Source organism: Perna viridis, chromosome 2 (assembly GCF_037379345.1).
Source record: "Perna viridis isolate PV_CMFRI_1.1 ecotype Kerala chromosome 2, ASM3737934v1, whole genome shotgun sequence".
NCBI classification, from domain to species: Eukaryota; Metazoa; Mollusca; class Bivalvia; order Mytilida; family Mytilidae; genus Perna; species Perna viridis.
This window is the reverse complement of record NC_142446.1, coordinates 69628152-69642774: the sequence shown is the minus strand read 5'-3', so window position 1 is coordinate 69642774 and position 14623 is coordinate 69628152. Positions and strand designations below refer to the sequence as shown.

Sequence of the window (14623 nt, the reverse complement as noted above, 5' to 3'; positions counted from 1 at the left end):
TATGCCCAGACAGACTTTAAGAAAATGTAAGAATCCTGCAATGTCGGGGGAAAAGTGATTTTACGCGAGATTATCCGATTATCAAAATGTCACTCAAAAATCATCCGGGAACGTTGAAAATCTGTCTGCAACGGTAAGTAAGAGGAAAAAAGAAAGTCAGCCTCTGCGCAGTGGAAACAAAATTCAGCCTCTACGCGAGACTTGATGAGGACCTGTCTATTCTGTTACATTAGTTTTCCAGATTACCGTCAACTTTGACCCCTTTTGTCGTTTCCAAAATTGGTATTTATCAATTGAAAAATTGTTACTGCCTACCGAACAAACAATGTTTTTTTTTCAATCCCCAAAGTACATACGCCTTATTTGTATGTTACCATAGTCCGTTCTGCATGCAGATTACATAGACAAATAACGGAAAAGCATTAAATGTGTGTAAAAATAAAATTTAATATGTGAAAGCCCGCTTTGGGAAAATATATAATATAAAAAATAACAAATTTTTAAAACAATAACCTCTATTACCCTTAAAACAATCAGTGCAATAACTTCTCACAAAAGTTCTTACAGTGGAAGAGTTCTCATCTTTGCAGATATTTAAAACAACACATTTAATTTGGAAATAGTATGAAAATATGCATTCGTAAAAAATAAAGTACTCTATCAAAATTGATTTAAAAATTTACATGCAATATAGAGATTCTGATATTATAACAACTATAATAAGGCAGTAACAAAATCACAAAACAACGACCATCATTGATTATAATAAAAAAAAAGCACCTGAAATGCCTCATGTATCCTTCATATCCAACTCATGTGTAAATATAAAATAAAAATGGCACATTTACGGAATTACGATCTACCACATCCCAGATCTAGCACTGCTTTAATTTTGGTTTGCAGAGAATAATGTCTTGCTACGTAATAGCGATGAATGTTATAAAAATAAAGTGTTAAAAGCTCTGTAGCAGATGGTTGTTTGTATAGAGATTCTAGTCATGCTTGACTTCGCTGGAATGTGCTGGCACCATTTTCCGCATGACTAACAAGACGATAAACTGAGAAATAATTAGCATTACTGTTGAGAAAACTAAATGCGGCAGATCTGGATTTCCGTGACGAGCATTTCCAGACTGAATGTCATAATAAATGCAATTAAATTGAGCACATTGACAGACTGTTGAAAGCACGTGGAATATTTGATGACCTTGGCCAAAAATATCGAACTTCCCTGGTATCAGTAGTTCTGGAAGATGACTGGCGAAGAAAAAGGCTTGAAGTCCAAACAGAAGATAAACCAGCGTCAAATGATTCAGCGATGAAATATGGCAGTCAGTTTCTAGCAGGCATTTGATATATCTTGGTCCCATCGGAACTGTCAACAGAACTGCGTTTCCCGCCATTGCTCCTACCATAATGTACTTCCGTTTCCTGCTTTTAATATCATGGCCGAATGTTAATTTTGCATACGATAAACAAGCAAAATTGAACAAAGAATAAAACCACAGTACTGGAAAATAAAAATTTTCGATCGCATGGTACATAGCCTTGTCAGAGCAGACGTAAAATGCCATAACGCCACTTCCGTATGCGTACAAAACAGCACCGATGTAGTCAATCATGAACGCATTATAATGCCAGTTTTCGGATTTTGAGTGAAATAAATGGACACAAGAGCTAACGAAAGAAGCAAGAAGAACACAAACACCCAATACTAACATAGCCCATGAATGTTTATTTGTCCAGAAATCAAGAATCTCATGGTATTCCGCCATAGTGACCCAGACGACGAAAAATCCAACGATGTGAGTCCAGACGTTGAACGTTTCATTGTGAAGTTGAAATAAGCTTATGAGATAATAGTGTAGTGGCTGGTTTGTCTTACGGTAACCATACACAACCCCGGGTTCTCTAAAGAGTTGCGGGACTTTTGTGTAGTCTAGGGTAGGCTGAAGATCCAAAAGAATAGAATCGGAGAATATCCGACGCGCTCTGTCAGTTATTCCCTGAAAACTGTCCATGTTTTATCTGAAATAAATGATGTAACTCATTAGAAATCATATGAAACTGAGGAACACGTATATATATCTTTTTAGTTACAGTTTAAAAATAAGTGGGATCTAATTATGAGTAGAAGTTAATGAAAACTAGTTTTATCATTACCAACATTTAAATGGAGAGGTCGTTTCCGCCATTATATTCGTTATCGGTTTTTTATCAATCAAGGATTACACCAGCATTAAGAAGTATTTACTAATTAAAAGTAGCTTTCTTTAGTATAATATGATGACTGATTGAATGTAAAATAAACAATTATATTACAAACTTGCAATTCACACTTCTCCAAAAAAGGAAAAATCTAAAACAAATTATGTACGCCTAATTTAAGTTAAAAGCTCAATAAAATGATTCGTAATGTTCACATTTATTTTATATTTGAATGCGTAAACTAACTTCTGATGATCTTAACCACTGCGAATAAAGTTCAAGTTTTAACACGTATTACATATCCTCTGTTAGTGCAGTAAAAATACCACCTAAAAAGTTCGCCCCAATAAAGCTGTGTGATATAAAACAAATACATATGAGAGGAAAGCATATTTTATTAAGTACGTTAGATTTCTGTGGAACATGGAGAAGAAATTTAAAACGGAAAATGTGCCAAGAGACAACGACAGTATATAGCGTGAAAAAGAAAAAAAACAGACAGCGGCAGTCTTTTCACCTTCACTAAATGGTGCGATATACTTGACAACCAATCAGGATATTGCCAAAAACAAACCTACGCTTAGTAGTATGTAATCAAAAAAACGGTCTTAAAAGCCTTTAATACTACCAGAACATAAATTCAATTCAAAGTTTTCAATTATTGAAATTAGTAATTAAAAGTGTATTTGAGGAAAGGTATTTAATAGTAGTAAAATAAAATAAGCTTGAGTCGATAATATAGAAAGTTTTCATCAGTGAAAATTAAAAAAAAGTCAATGAAAAGTAGTTATGAAAACTTGTTAAGGATATTTTAGCTACATTTTCACACGAAAATGGTATTGCTGGAGTTCCATATTCATAAAAATAAATACTGATAAATTTTGTTTTTTTTTTACTTTGGAACCTGATGTTTTCAATAGCGTGACTATGTTAATAGGGATATCTAAACATCCAATTGTTTTTTGAGTTTGCTTGGTTGTTTGTGATTTATCTTGTTTTGTTTTGTTTGTTTTTTTACTTGTTTGTTTGGTTGTTATCTTTTTTTTTGCAATTGGCGACACGGTGACAATTGATTGACACATAATACCAAGTAAGATGAATATATAGGGTGGTTTACCGGTAACTGAACCCCCACCATTTGGTTGCAAAATTTTGTTAATTTCGACCAGCCTGGAACCACCCTTTAATTCCTGGATCCGCCCCGGTAACGTCGTTTGTTTATAGATTTCAAAGTTACAAACTACATACTAATGATATTATAACGGAAACAAAACACATGTAGTTGTCATTTTATTGTAAAGTTGTGTATTCTTTGTAACTAAGCTATGACAATCCAATAACGATAGTTTTGTGTGTTTGTAAAAGGCAATTCTCGCTGTTTTTGATCACAATTTGTAAAACAGTGTGTAATTTTACATTTTTATACTTCATGTGTTTTTTCCTATAAAGCGTAACCGTTAATAATTTTCGCATTTTATTGCAAGGTTATTTTTAAATACAAATTCAAAAAAGAATCATGCAGAATCATCGAATTCTTAAATCTGTAAATGCCACCAATATAATCCATTAAAATTTTGTTAGGGAATCAATATAGTCTGTGCATATTGTAATAGCGTTATTAAATGGCTATTTCATATAAAGCCTGAATTAAGTTCGAGGCAGTCGTATTTGGTCGAGGTAAGCAGTATTGGCACACGACGACGGCGAGGGTGTATACAGCTGGTCGAAGCCGAATACGACTGTTCGAGGACCCAATGAAGACGTTATATGAAAGTATCCATTTAATGACACCTTTATTGATCATTACTTAAAATAACAATATCATTGTGCTCACTATTATAAAGCTGATGAAGACATGATGACTGTTTGATGACTCAATATAGGTTTTAAAATCCACAATATCAGTAAATGACAATGTATCAATTGCCGATTTTTAATGGAAACGGAAGTTTAAACAGTACATATTAATACAAGTTTATTTGTATTAATCTGTATTGGATTTATATAAAAGTTGGTATTCAAAATTGATGCAAAAATGCTCCATTTATATTGAATGAATAAGTAATTTGGTTTTTTTTTTTTATCAAAGCTTGAAATACACCTTTACCCTAAAAGTACATGTCCGCCTACACACATAATGTATGCACAGAACATCGGAAATTCGTAATGACTAGTACTAATAATATAAGAAACTGAATTTAGAAATTCAAATTTTATTATTACAACCTAGTTATAATAACATTTGAATTTCTAAATTCAATTTTTATACAACACTAATGCAAACGATAGCATTTTAATAGAGTTCTCATACAGTCTCTATTTGCCTGATTCTTATGTAATTTCTGGGCACAACAGATGTCGATGATTACTTACATTTCATGGACGACAAATTAAATAAACGATCAATATATAAAGACGTACTTATTCTTTTTTAGTTTTATGGAACTAAAATTAATATTTTGAGCTACGTGAATTTCATGGGTCCTGCAGCCAGGACTTGTGCACAGTGGTAGACCCAGTCTGTTTGTAGGGAGGGGCGTTAGATTTTTAAATTTCATACAAAACTTTGATAAAAGACCTCATTTGATAACTTTCTGTAATTTTTTTAATCGGACCCGTTGATTACTGCATCTGCCACTGGCTCGTCCCTATGTTTCCTTCTTAAGAAAAGGATTTGTTTTACGTCAAGACTTCTACGATATTTTGGTGTATAATGGAATCTTGAGGTCACCGGTCGGAAACCTTTCTAAAGTAAACTATTCACGCATGAAACGTAAAAAGACACACGACTCACCGCCCAAAGAGAGCGCCTTAATCATGTAATCCAAGACCCTAAATGAGTGATCAAGACCAATCAAATTTTCTATATCACCTTTTACAGTCTTGTACCTTCCCCTCATGTGAAGGGAAGGGAACAGTGTCGTAACCACTGTGTAACAAGCGGAGATATAATCAAATGGATCATTGATTATTTAAAATTGTGCTGTATGTATAAAGGGGCGAATTTCAGGGCTGTTTTTTAAAAGTGAATAATAATAATGTACTACTTGATAATAACGAAATAATCAATCATGAAACCAGTGAAGAGATCAATTATAGCTGATTATTCTGTTGTTAGAAAATTTAATGTGCAAAATTTCAGCAAAAATGAGCAAATGATAACCTGGACCTTCACCCTTCTCGACCCCCCTTTTTTTTAATATAAATTTCTTGAACCGTCCCTGAATTCTGTGAAATGATTTTTAATCAAACTCAGAAACTATATTTTGCAAATATAACGTAGAATAATACTTGAGATTCTTTAGTGTGAGTGAGAAACTAGCGTAAACAATTTAGATGCGCAATAAATTAACGTTGAAACAAATATCAATCGATTTTTTTTAATTAACCGACTGTTTATCTGTACTTACTTGTAATTATCTACATATTTGCAGAAAGTAAACAGCCACAAAACCATACATTCAAATTGATATCTGGTATCTACCAACACTTTTGGTAAATATATAATTTATCACGGTTGACCTACATTGCACACAAAATATTTATATTTGTAGGTTGTCGGGCGTTGTAATACATAAACGGTATATATTCGACATCTGTGGTTTAAATCACAAGAATGAAACAACCATGGTATACATCAAGGCTAAATCTTATTGATTTTTTGTTGGTTTGAGTTATTCATGAAAACTTTGAACTGGAGGAGCCTCAGGAGGGGTAGACGTGGTGGAGGTCGAGGATATTATTCTCAATTCCGCATAACAACAAAAAATCGTTCGGAGCTTTCCCTCTTGTCTGTCCCTTATATGAGGGTCTGTTGCTTAACAAAAAGGAGCGACAATTAACTTCAGCCGAGACTAATCAGAGTATCTCAACGGTAATATTATTATTGTTTGAAAGAAAAGAAGTGAGCCTTTACTGTCAATATTACAAGAATTAACCCGTTACATGCAAGTTAATTAAATACTACTGAAAACTTAAGTTTGTTGAGACCTTGAATTACTATAGTAATGACAAAGAAACCATTCATTGTCAGTAAGTTATGTTCCTAGGCAAAAAGTTAAGTCTACACCCCCGGTCATGGTTCAGGGTTTTTATTCGCCCTTTACAACAAATTTAGCGCTGCGGCTGGCTAATTCCTTTGGCACCCGGGCCTACATGTGACAAAACAATATGAAATTTTTGACTTTCAAGAATGTGGCAGTTTTCAATATACATGTACATGTATATGTAGTTTAGTCCTGCGTATATATCTCACACGGTAAAACAGTAACAACAGTTTTTAAGTAGTGCTCCATGCAGGTAAAAATCAGACAAAATGTGACCCATGGTTAGAAATTAAAGCCTACATATTTTTATTTTTGATATTTTGTTTAAAATGTCATAGTTAACAGACATTAACATATGACTTTTCATACAACCCGTCCTCTTTGTAGATAAAATCGATATAGAATGTACTGTAGAATTCAAAATTAAGGGAGATAACTCTGTAAATGACACTAAAATACAATCGAAACTATTGGATTTTCAATGTGGATTATCTTCTAAGAGCAGACAGATTGGAATGAATGATAATACATTTCATCATAGAACCATACAACATTTTAACCAAAATAAAAATGTGTAGCTTTTTTTTTAGGTGTACCATATATTAGAGCATTTGCACGATTCTTACAAAGACTGCTACTTAAATGTTGGAAAAAATCGGAATGTTCAGTGAAATCAGTTTTTATAGCATTTGGCCGGTAATAATTGGAAAAAAATAAAGTACTTTTTAAGATTTAGAATTTTCTGTAAGCTTAGTTTCGTAGGGCGATTTAGAAGTAGACTATTCACAGCATACAAAATCAGTCACAACCTGCCTCTAAGGGAGAAATACAATTTCAAAGAGATCTATTCCTTTTTTTTTAATATAATTCTGAAATCAGAAAAATGCTTGAGTCTTGTCCTTATTTTGGTCTCTGATTCCCATTGTAGGTCAAGTTACACCACCCATAGTAAATCTAAACTTTCCTTAGAGGTCACATGTATGACACATTGTGGAATCTTCTTGGGCCTAATATGGAGGGGTGGGCAGGGTAAAGGGAGGCACAAAGTCAACGTATTGTCCTGACGTCATGAACATGTTTGTTTCTGGCCCCTATTTGGTCCCACATTTCAAATAGTTCCGATCTATACCCGTAAAATTAATGCAAGTATGACCTTAGAATTGTAGAATATTGTGCAACAATATCATAAATATCCACTCGATTTTATTGGAGTCATATGTAATACTTGTTTTGGTCCCTTTTTACCCCAAAAAAGAGAAAATGAATACTTTAGAAGTTTGCACATCTAGTGAAGTACTCGTAGAATGTAATGAAGTATTCATACCATGTAAATAAGTACTAAGTATTCATATAGCGTAATGAAGTATTCATACCACGTAAAGATATTTTCATACTAAGTGATACATATTTAATATAATATAATAAAGAATACACATGAAGTAAAGACTTTTTGGCAGGGTGTAAGAAACATTTGAATCATATCATTAAAGTTTCTCGTTATAAGGCAGAGATGGCGTTCCATATAAATCTCCAATTAAATGTTCGTATCGCAGCTATTTGTTTAGTTGCCGTCATGTCTGTTTTAATATACACTTAGACTTTGCATGCAGATGAGGTATGTGCATACAGGCATAACATTCAATTTTGATATACAGCTCTGAATATGAATAGTGAAAACATGTTTCACACAATATAAGATTTTTACAAAAATGGAAGAGGTCAATAGACTTAAAAATTTACAATTAGATGTGTACAAGATTACCTGAATTGAAATAGAAGGGCGAATCCCGAATGCTTCCAGATTTTCCTTGTGGGCATGTGGAGGGTTGAATCTGTATAAACAACGTTTGTTCCGGTTGTGAAAGTTGATAAAAAATATTGAATTTCTAAGCACACGGTAAAACATTGTAAACTATTTCAATACAAATGTATCAGCGGATAAGCGACACATAAATGTTTTTTTTATTGAGTTAACTACAATACTACTACATGTAATCACTGTAGAAAGGTTCCTTCATCACTTTGGGTTTGTGGGCCTTACAAAAGGGGGAACTTGGTGTGTTAAATCACTTTCTAATCTGATTTGGATGATTATTTCTTCATTTTACATGGGTTCCTTTTCAAAATCTGTCAAAATAATGTATCAACAGATGTTTAATTTCCAACTAACAGGGTTCAATATGCAGCGGTCGGCGTAGTTTTACTCAACTGTGTTATAAGTATCATGAGATGCGTTTTTAGACTTTTTTAAATCCCCACATCAGTTCTATGCAGGATACCCAAAGAAACATTCATACCAAGTTTGGTTTTAATTGGTCAAGTAGTGTCAGAGGAGATTTTTGAAAGAAATAACATTAAAAATACCAAAAAAACGTTGAAAAAGGGCAATAACTCCAACATGGCTTAATAGATTAAAATGAAAATTTAGTTTCAGAGGAGAAGAGTTTGAAAATTGTTAACGACGACGACGAACGACGACGGACGCCAAATAATGGCAATAGCTCACCTGGCCGAAGGTGACACTAATTACGCTTCCCTAAAATTGTATGCATGAAATGCATATATATTTGACTTGCTGCAACCCGATGTTCCCCTTTAAGTCCGCACATACCGCTGTTTTGTTTTTCGAATTAGTATTATAAATTTTGTTGTTAGAGACAACTAAAGAGCAATCGTAGTTATCGATCTCAAAAAGTTTACGCACGTTTCCTCGGGATTCTTTCTTGAGACTTATCTCACTGACAACTAGGAAATTGATAATCAACAGTTTATTGATAAAACTCTATACACCCATGAAGTGATGATAACATATCTCAGTGACATTCTATTGTTCTATTGTTTAAAAATTACCTACCGCCGTATCAGAGATTTCTTGTTATATACCATGTAGATTGATAATGTAATTCAGTATAGAATATAATGCTAATCTAAACAGATGCTTTCTATACTCAATCCTGTTATGATATAAATTGTAAGGAATAACATAACTCATATAATCCCATGTTTGACACTGAGCATATCAGACTATCACCCATCGCGTCTACGCCATTAACGTAGTTCAACAGATCAAATGTATCAGTGATCTTCCCTTTCGCAATATCAATGAAACAAACACAAAATGTACAATATGCACAAGACGAAACGGCAATTTTATTCTCCTTCTCGATGTAGGCATAAGCTGTTGTAGAAAATCTTAAATACTTGTGAACCATTCATATCGATAATAGTTACAAGAAAAAATGCTAACCTATCCCCAGGTAAAGTTGTCATTCCATAAATGCTTTCACCACTTGTTATTATTTTCTGTTTGAGATGAAGCTTGATTTGGTGAACAGAGATGATAGGAAGAAGAAACTGTGCTTGTTTGTCTTTCTTGACCTTGACCTTCTTGGCGGACGTGCTCACATTTATTTGACCAAATCTATTAATACTAGATTATTGATGAGTTCTGTGTTGAACGAAAAGCTGAGCTCAAATTCACACAGATTCCCATCAGTTTCCATAGATAGTAACGCCTTTTGTTCTTCCATAGTATCCTCTTCAATTTGCTTTGTTGCCAGGAACTTTTGTAATTCCGTTCCATGCGCATTGACAGCTTCAAATAAAGTTTGAACCCGAAAAATATATATTTCCCTTTTAGAAACTGAATCCAAAAATGCATTAAAGTCCTTGGCTTTATTCCTTACAGCACGATCAAGTTCAGATTTCAAGTTTGCCTCAAGTTCTACTTTTTTACAAAGTTGCATTTTCATTTGTTGTATTTCTTCTCTTATTTTGCATTTCTGTTCGTCCAGTGTCTTGAGATTCCTCTTTCGATCTTTTTTAATCATATTGATATTTTTAATAATATCATATAAAGTTTTTTTTATAAGTCCAGAAACAATGTTGATGTTTTTACCACTTGAACAACATCCTCTAAATTTGCAAGGTTTTGACATTTATCATGACTCGCAACAACGCATTTTCTACAAGGACAATCATGTTCATTGCAATAAGACTGATTTTTTTTTACAGTGAATGCTACAAAGTTGCCTTATTTTATGTAAACTGGTTGGATAAGTGAAAATTGGTATCGTTTCCTGATTTTTTTAATGTCTTTGATAAGCTATGATGCTCGGTACAAGACTCGCACAACCCTTCGTCACATTCATAACACCACACGGTTGATGACTTTGAAAGATGACGTAGTTCACAGTACCACACGTCAGAATAGGGTGGGTTATTCTTCTGAAAAAATAAATAACTGACTAAACACAGCATATTTTTTCTTCAATTTTTTTATATGAAGCAGGGGCAACAAGGCACAAGTCAGAAAGTCCCTATTAAAAGCTTGGGCACTTCTAAAGGGAGAAAAAGGTACGGAAAGTTTGATATTTGCAAGAGGTAATCGTATAAGAAGTCAGCTGGCACTCAAGCTGAGTTCGGGTAAGACTTTAGGTACTCATGTAGCACTTTGGCAGGTTTGGTTCGAACTCTCGTGACGATATTTGACCTGTGACACTTAAACACGAAGATTTCTATTGATTGACGGGGTTAGAATTACGGATGAAAATAATGAAGTCGAATATAAAATCTGTATCACTTTAACGGGAAGATAATGGATATGAATTATTCTTAATTACAGACAAATATTGCTTGTTTTCAAACATATCTTTCATGTTCTTGGCTTTTATGGAATTTATCAACATAATACAATCTGATAAAAATATTGTATACAATATATCTTAATTCTGTTACAACCACTGTTTTACCAGCTTAACTGGTTGAAGTATGCATTGCAATATACTGGAAATATTTTACCGTAATTGACGAGTCATTTTTTTTCGGGGGGGGGAGGGGTAACCGCTATAGATGCAAGAGATTTAGCGCGCTGTATAACCTTGATTAACACAATTTTTATCGGAAATGCTTGTACCAAGTCACGACCAATACGGTTGCGTCCGCCATTCCGGGTTTTTGCTTTAATTTTGTCACGTTTTATATAGACATTCCTTCTTTTGACTATTGCCTAGATGTTGGTTTTCCGTTTAGTAATTTTGTTATTACCTTTTTTGTAACGATACATGTTACGTTGATTTCATCTGAGTTTTCTCTCTTCAATTACTAGTATCAGTAACAAATCGCTTAAAATCGCTTTACAGCCCTCCGATTTAGAAACAAATATATAATAATGATAATAATAAGGACGCAGAGTTCTTAAAGTGTAAAAGAGGAAATGACTGAAAATTTTAAATTTAGTCAGATTAAAATATAACTTGTTTCCAAATCATCTTCCAAATATACAGAGGAAGATGTTTACAAAATGCTGGAATTTTTAATCGACAACATATTTGTCCAGTGTGGTGGACGTGTTTTTCAACAAACGGTCGGCATTCCAATGGGAACAAATTGTGCTCCTTTACTTGCTAACCTATTCCTTCACTCTTATGAGGCTGACTTTATAGCTGATCTGATCAGAAAGAAAGAATATCGTTTGGCTAGATCCTTCAATCTCAGTTTCCGCTATATAGATGACGTATTATCTTTAAACAATCCTAATTTCGGGGATTTGATACATCGCATCTACCCAAAATAACGTGAGATAAAGGATACTACAGACACTGTGAAGTCAGCCTCATATCTTGACCTACACTTAGAAATCGATGGTAAAGGAAAACTATCGACCAAACTTTACGACAAACGTGATGACTTTTCATTCAGAACTGTCAACTTTCCTTTCATCGGTGGCAACATCCCTTCGGCTCCTGCGGATGGAGTGTTCATATTACAACTCATACGTTATGCCGGAGCTTTCCGAAACTTCGCAGACTTTTTGTATCGCGCTAGAACTCTAACAAATAGGCTTGTGGAACAGGGTTATGTTGCTACAAGATTGAAGTCATCACTACAGAAGTTTTATGGTCGTCATCATGAACTCGTGGATCGTTATGGTGTATCGCACTCCTAGACCTATATCGTATACCTTATGTTACACCCCTTCACAGACCATACTTAAACTATGGTTAAATATATGATATACTGAACTTGACATATTAAAATCTGTATCACATGCTGTTTCAACCCTCGACCTATATCACACCGCGGGCCGATGGCCCTAGGGGTGATATAGGAGGCTCAGGTTGATACAGCATGTGATATCGATTTTTGGACATGCAATATTCAGTATGTATTGTGGGTGTATTACGCAATAAAGATATTACTACTTCTATTATTATATACTAGTACTTGACATTTAGATCAAATTGAAGTTTATATAGTGAGTTAACCCAACTTTTTAGGGCGTATGTAACTTATAGAAATAATAATATACCATATATGGAATGTTGAGCTGATTTGAGTACTCTTGACCTGACCTTGATGACATATGATCTACATGTACGCGCGCATCACCTATTCTTCGTTACAAAAAATACGACTGTGATTGATTGTACCGGAATGGGTTGCGTCGGTAATAGGTGACACCACTATAGAGTTTTATAATACTTTATTTTGCAAATTACACCCATATGGGTCAAGCAAATACAATAAAAAGAAAAAACATAAAATACAAATTGGACATCAATAATCAATATATATATATACAGGTATATGCAATTGTGCAACTTTTGACTGGCATGGACCTCAATTTCGCAATTCTAATGATTGCTTTAAAAAATCACATACTGCTGGCAAAAGTTCAGCTTTTGGAGATAGTAAATTTTTTAGTTTATCTAGTGGTTGATATTGGCTAAAATTAGGGTTTAGTTTAACAATTTCTGCAAATAGCTTATTTCTTACATTCGAGTTCCCTTGAAATATTTTTATACCTGCCTGTTTCAACTTCTAGTGTATGGTCGCTCACACGAAATTTAGTAATTATTTGTCTGTGTTTAAATTGTGGCTCTTTTATCAGATATTCTTCTATTTCTATTTCTGATTAAAGTTTACTGTATAGAAATAATTTTGAGCTATCATTGATAGATGAAAGTTTATTTACAATTTTTTCTTTGTAAATATTGCTTATTTGTTTTTTAAACTTTATCTTTAAATTAAATTTAATTTCACTATAAGGTTTATCAGCAGATTCAAAATCTTTAATATCTAATCCCACATCTTCAAACATATTATTTACAAAACTATATCATGTATATAACCCTTCACCATCAAGATTTTTATTGAGCTCATATGCTTCTTTCATTAGGGGATTAATATTTCCCATGTTTAATCTGCAGAAATATAACATGACTTGTGTCGTAATAAATGATACAATAGAAAATCTGCCTAGTTCCAATTTAGCAGAAAAATTACAAGCTGTTTTTTTTCAACCCCAAAACTGATTTACAATATCTGTTATGTACTATTTCAAAGGGAAACTTGTCTTCCACTGAGAGAGAGTCACAAACTGAACCACGTTGCGCTGCTCTTTTCATAGACTTTATAATAGAAAAATATTCTTCCATGAACCATACTTCACTGTTATATAATAATACTGGTTTAATCAAAACATCAAATAATTTACATGAAAGGGAGATGGGTATTGACTGAAAATTAGAGAATCTCCCTTTCAAAGCAAATAATACTTTAAGGCCTCTCTTTGTTAATTCTTCAACAGCCTTTTTGAAATTACCTCTGTAGGTTATGACATTTCATAGAAAATTGTATTCTATTGCCTCTACAATTGGACACTTTTTGAAAAATAAACTAGGACTGGGATTGTATTTATTTTGAAAAAAAATATCATCTACATTTATTGATTCTGATCTTATACACTGAATTGTGAAGCAAAATTATCAAAGCTATTACTTAGTTATAAGCTGAAAAAAAAACATAAGAAATGTAATAGAATTATTTGGTACTTATTAGCTCACTACTTCATAAATGCTATTTATTTGATGGCCGCCCTTTACTTCTAAACAAACCAGGAAGTTAAAATTGGCTAAATAAACAATGTCATGTGTGGTAGCTATAGGCTATAATTAGAATAATTCCCATTTGCTGATCAGAGGAAATAAACGTAATCATCAAATATGTTTATATTATAACCCAACTTTTTAAAATTGTGACAGCATCATATTGTCTGATAAGTGATATGGTCTGGTGTCTGAAACTATGGCAAGCCAAAGTGGACAAAAATGAGTATTTTCTAATATTAAAAAAATGATTTTTTTAATATTACAAATTCATTTTGTAATATAACAAATTAGATTTCTTATATCACAAAACAGTTTTTTTTATTATTAAAAAAATCAAAATTGAATTTCTAATATTAAAAAAACGATTTTTTAATATTAGAAATTGATTTTCTAATTTTAGAAAATGGATTTGATGTATTCAATTACGATTTTTTAATATTAGAAAATCGCTTGTAATATTAAAAAATGTGACTGATT

The 14623-nt window shown here is 33.1% G+C and overlaps 1 protein-coding gene across 3 annotated transcripts; it reads right to left on the bottom strand.

Moving 5' to 3' along the window:
• Positions 1-427: 427 nt before the first annotated feature.
• LOC148626706 (membrane progestin receptor beta-like) lies at positions 428-14179 on the bottom strand. Of its 3 annotated transcripts, XM_088570927.1 has the most exons (3): positions 14102-14179; positions 9109-10481; positions 428-2028 (listed from the first exon to the last, which is right to left on the bottom strand). In XM_088570927.1, the coding sequence occupies exon 3, from the start codon at positions 2019-2021 to the stop codon at positions 993-995; it is 1029 nt and encodes a 342-aa protein (XP_088427053.1). In that variant the 5' UTR covers positions 2022-2028; positions 9109-10481; positions 14102-14179; the 3' UTR covers positions 428-992. The 3 variants fall into 3 exon arrangements, with proteins under 3 accessions (XP_088427053.1, XP_088427052.1, XP_088427051.1); XM_088570926.1 differs by lacking the exons at positions 9109-10481; positions 14102-14179 and adding an exon at positions 8017-8737; XM_088570925.1 differs by lacking the exons at positions 9109-10481; positions 14102-14179 and adding an exon at positions 5619-5823.
• Between the last annotated feature and the right edge of the window lie 444 nt (positions 14180-14623).

What these genes read in the sequence shown, in the direction of transcription:
- LOC148626706 (XM_088570927.1), bottom strand. Translation starts at nt 2,021, where the DNA reads ATGGACAGTTTTCAGGGAATAACTGACAGAGCGCGTCGGATATTCTCC.